The sequence below is a fragment of the Echinops telfairi genome, unplaced genomic scaffold, assembly GCF_000313985.2.
Source record: "Echinops telfairi isolate 266 unplaced genomic scaffold, ASM31398v2 ScPeMD7_655;HRSCAF=1070, whole genome shotgun sequence".
Taxonomy (NCBI): Eukaryota; Metazoa; Chordata; class Mammalia; order Afrosoricida; family Tenrecidae; genus Echinops; species Echinops telfairi.
In genome coordinates this window covers 21,014,775-21,019,279 of record NW_022104553.1, presented here as the reverse complement: position 1 = coordinate 21,019,279, position 4,505 = coordinate 21,014,775, and the positions used below count along the sequence as shown (strand labels likewise).

The window sequence follows — 4,505 nt, the reverse complement described above, 5'->3', positions numbered from 1 at the left end:
GCGGGAGGACCCAGAGAGAGAGACAGAGACTTGGAGAGATAGGGGGTGGGGGAGGAGACCCAGAGAGAAAACAGCCCCAAAGAGAACACAGATACATGGGGAGGGGGGGGGACAGGGACCCAGAGAGAGCCACAACAGAGAGGGATAGGGACTCCAAGGGGACAGAGCAAGGAGGACAGGGACCCAGAGAAGGGCACACAGATCCAGAAGGGGGAGGACAGAGACAGAGAGAGATAAGGAGGCCGATCTCAGAGAAGGGGCCAGAGACAAGGAGGACATGCAGAGAGCCCCAGGTGGGGACACAGATGAAGAAGGAGGGGGAGGCTTGGGTCTGGGGAAGCCCAATAGGACATGGAGGACTCACCCAGGCGCCCGAAGCCCACCACCCCGACCCGCCGGGGCCCGGAGTCCAGAGCCATGTCTGGGGCCTGGTGTCCGTGCTGGCCGCTACTCTATCACCCCCCCACCCCCCCACCTCTGTGGACAGCAGTTAACCTTTGGACATTTGACCTTTGGGCCTCCTCTCCAGCACCTTCTGGTCACAGTAGCCCAGAGCAGGGAGAGCGAATTTGCAGGGGGGTGTCGGGGTGTCCGTGAGGACCCTTCTCTGGGCTACAGAGGGACTGGGGTGTGCTGGGATGGGGACTCTCGGTTCCCCAACCCCTGGCTCCGGCTCTCCACTCTATAGGGGGCTGGCTTCGCCTGCCTCAAGCCCTGCCCACCCTCCTCTTGCCACGGTGGAAAATTTCCTCTGCAGTCCCCGGTCCCCTCCCCTTTTCGGTGCCTGGCCAGGTTGCCATGGAAACCGCATCTAGCTTGGGGTGGGGGTGGAGAGGGCTGGAAGTGAGCATGAGGCTCTGGGGAGGGGACAGAGGGTGGGGGAACTCTGGTTGGTCGGCTCTCCCCTCACTCCGGGTCTTCCTCTGTCTTGGCACCGTTGTGCTACTTGTCCACAAAATAACAAACACAATAGGGGGAAAAAAAACACCCCCAAACCCCAAACCCATCACTTTGGGCTCTTGGCGACCCGGTCCAGTCCCCCGCCCTCTCAGTCCTTGCTGCGGTTCTCTCTCCCCATCTCTCTCTTATCTCTGGCTCCCTCTCTTGTGCTCCCTGCCCCCCTCCGCGTCTCTTCCTGGCCTGGCTTCCTGCCACCCTGTCTGCAGCCTGGCTGCAGGCCTGTCTCCCCCTCACTCCAGCGCCCTGGCCCTCAGGTGGCCGTCTCCAGCTGACCATCTCGTTGGGCTCCGCAGCTGGTCCTCCCCACACCCCTGCCTCAATGGGCCCACATCCTGCCCCACCCCCATCCTCTCCACGTCCTTGGTGCCACCTTGACTTTGCACCTTTCACTGAAGCCCGCCCAAGGCACCAGCTCCCCGCCACACACACACACACACCTTCCAGTGCTGCCTCCTCGCCCCCATGCCCGTCCCACCCCACCCCAGACTTCCTGGGGCCCGGGACAAAGCCCGAGGCCCGGAGAGTCCCCGAGTGCCCTCCAAGACGCGCCCTGCCAGCCCCCTGCGCTTTGCTGGTGCCTGGCACGGGAAATGGTGGTGGCTGCAGCAGCCCCGCGCCCTACCCCCAACCACCACCTGGTCCGCGCTGCAGCGTTTCCATGGCAACCAGGATCTGCGCCGAAAGGGACCGGGAGGGAAAGAGACCATGAAAGGGAGTGGGGGTGCTGGGGGGGACGCCCGGAGGTCCAAGGCGATGGAAGCAGACAGTGGCAGACTGCTGGGGCTGGAGACCCCAGACCCAAGGGAGAATATGCTGTCCCAGGTGGGGACAGGGCCAGCCAGGGAGGAAGAGCAGGCCTCCCCAAGTTCACCAGCCTCCTTGCCCACTCGTTTCCTAGCGAGGTTGTCACTTGAGGGGTTGGGGTGTGTGTCCTGCAGTGTCTGTCCGGAAACAGGAGCAAGAGAGCCTAGAAGAGGTGCCTCCCCCGCGAGGTGCCCGGCTGTCAGGTCCTGCCGCCTCTGGTGGCCCTGGCATCCTCACCCCCTGCCTCTCAGGACCCGCAGTTGGCACGTGCGCTCTGCGGCTGGTATGGCGTAGGTGCCTCCACCTCCTGCAGCTTCCTCACCCCCGCCCCCAGCAGCTTCCTCTGGCTGAGGGCTCTGTCCTTGCGGGCCCCCTGGGGACCTTGGGGGGTGCACACGTCCCCTCTGCTCGTCATGCCTGAGCTCTGGGCATGGGCCACACCCCTCCTGCCTCTCCATTCCATGCCAAACTAGCTTCTCTCTCTGGAGCTGGCAGCTGGTGTGTCCGCCACACCCAACCTCCAGGCAACCCCCCTTTCCACCGCAACGGTGTTTGGAGCGGCTTGGGGGGGCCCTGGTCCAGACCCCCTCGATTTCCTCTGCCCCAAGCCTCCACCCCCCACAGATCATCAAAACGGTTGGCAGGGAGACCGGGCACAGTGGTGAAAGCGCTGGACAGCGAACCCAAAGCTTGGGTGCCTGCCTTTCACCACAGTTCTGGCTCTGCCCCATGAGGTCACCGCTAGGAGTCAGAATGGGTTCAATGGGCAGTGGGTCACCTTAACAAAGCCATGGTGGCGCACTAGTTAAGCGCTCAGCTGTTTACCTAAAAGTGTGTGGGGGGTTCGGGGAGGGGTGGGTACAACCCACACTGACTCCCGGATGAAGAAAAGACCACGCGGCCCTCCCACTTCTGTAAAAGGTACAGCCGCAGGTCTATGGCAGCAGCTCTACTCCCGCCCCGTAGGGTCCTTCTGCGTGGGAATGAGGCTGCCCACCACAAGGTCAACAGTTAGAAACCACCCTTGACTTCCTGGGTTCACGGGAGAAAGACCAGGCTTCCGGTTCAGTAAGGATGTCAAGCCTTGGAAACCCACAGGGGCAGTTCTATCTTGTCCTATAAGCTGGGGGCCGGAATTCATGTCACCAACAATCTTGAATGATCGCCCAGTCTTTCTTCCGCCGTACCTTACCCCTGGGTGGTTTTGACCAACTTTTGGTTCATAGCTGAGCAAAATCTCTCCCTCCTTGGGGGAGGGGGTGGGGCTGAGTCCCCTGAGCTAGTGAGTGATGGAGGGGACCTTCCTGACAGGGGGGTGGGGGGAGGGTGTTACCAAGGCCTACCTGTCCATCTTCTCGCCTTCTCCCCACCCCAGGGTTCCCCGTCTGAGTTCCCCAGCCCCCATCCTAGGGTTTCCCATGTGAGTTCCCCGGCCTCTCACCCCACCTCCACCTTTCTTTTTCTCCCTCCACTCCAGCTTTTCAGAATCCTTGCAAAAACAGGCTTCGTAGCTTTTTCCATCTTTTTTTGTTTGTTTGTTTTTGTTGTTTTTTTTAAAGTAATTACAGAGCAGGTAGTCATAGACGCAAACCTCCCTTCGGTATCAAAAGAGTCTGTGGGGGGTGGGGGGGCGGGGAGAGGGCGACGGAAAGGGGAGGTAGGGGAGAGAGGATGACTGTCCCCCCTCAGTCAAGGGGGATGAGGGTTGAAGTGGAGCTTATCGAACAGGGGGGAGGGCAGGGATGGGGTGTCAGGAGCGGAGTGTCGGGGAGGCTTCTCAGACGAAGAGTTCAGTCTTAGGTTTCCAGGGCCCGGTTTTGTTTTGTTTTTTCGGTGGGGTGGGGACAGGTGGATGGGGAGGGGCTTTGAACTGGAAAGCAAAAAAAAAAAAAGAACCATAAAATTCGGGTGACCTTGAGAAGGCGGGCTGGGTGGTGAGGGTATAGAACACCCCTCCTAAAGGCAGGGGGCCCCTTCCCCGCAGGCTGGTGGGGGGGATGGAGGAGATGCACCCCTCCCCTGCCTCACCCCAAGTTCTGGTCCTTCTCCTGAATGGCTGGGTCGAAGCCTCAGGAGTCCAGGTGCGGCTGGGGCTGGGGCTGGGTCCCCCCCCTCGCGGGTCCAGAAGAAGGAGGGGCCACGGAGGCAGCCCCCAGCCCCCGGCAACCCCCTCCCCCCGCCGGAGTCTGGCCCCCACCCACGGGGCCTTCAGATCTGCGTCTCCTGCACGTTCTCCTTGGAGCCGCTCTTGAACAAAAGAGGTTCATGGATGGAGTTGAGGCCCGGCGGGCCCTTGCCCCCGCAGCCCCCGCCCCCGGGGTTGCCGCCGTAGTGGGCCTTGAAGGCGGCCGCCACGTAATGGTGGTGGTTGAGGTGGTCGCGCTCCAGGGCGGGCAGGGCCAGGTGGCTGTCCCCACCCACGCCGCCGCCGCCGCCCACGGTCACGGCCGAGGCGGCCACGGACACGGCCGAGGCGGCGGGCAGCTCGTCCTCCACGTTGATGATCTCCACGGTGCGCGTGGGCCCGTGGTGCTTGTGCAGCTGGTGCTGTTTGCGCAGCTTGTAAAAGGCCACCAGCATCACGGCCGCCATGAAGGTGATGGCGACGAAGCAGCCGATGATGATCTTGGTGGTCTTCATGACGTCGTCCAGGTCCTTGAGGGCGTTCTCCGTCACGTCCGTGATGGGCACGGTGAACGCCTTCTCCGTGGGCCGCGAGGAGCGCGGCGCGGGCGCCGTGG

At 62.4% G+C, this 4,505-nt stretch overlaps 2 protein-coding genes across 2 annotated transcripts in view; both read right to left on the bottom strand.

Moving 5' to 3' along the window:
* The window catches only part of ASPDH (aspartate dehydrogenase domain containing), a 5,327-nt gene extending 3,148 nt beyond the window's left edge, over nt 1-2,179 (bottom strand). Inside the window, exon 1 of the mRNA XM_045292617.1 lies at nt 2,087-2,179. Within this exon, the coding sequence (XP_045148552.1) occupies nt 2,087-2,179 (93 nt within the window). The remainder of the gene's footprint in view (nt 1-2,086) is intronic.
* A 1,765-nt stretch (nt 2,180-3,944) lies between these two features.
* The window catches only part of LRRC4B (leucine rich repeat containing 4B), a 1,905-nt gene continuing 1,344 nt past the window's right edge, over nt 3,945-4,505 (bottom strand). Inside the window, exon 2 of the mRNA XM_004710690.2 lies at nt 3,945-4,504. Coding sequence (XP_004710747.1) covers nt 3,973-4,504 — 532 coding nt within the window. The 3' untranslated portion in view covers nt 3,945-3,972. The remainder of the gene's footprint in view (nt 4,505) is intronic.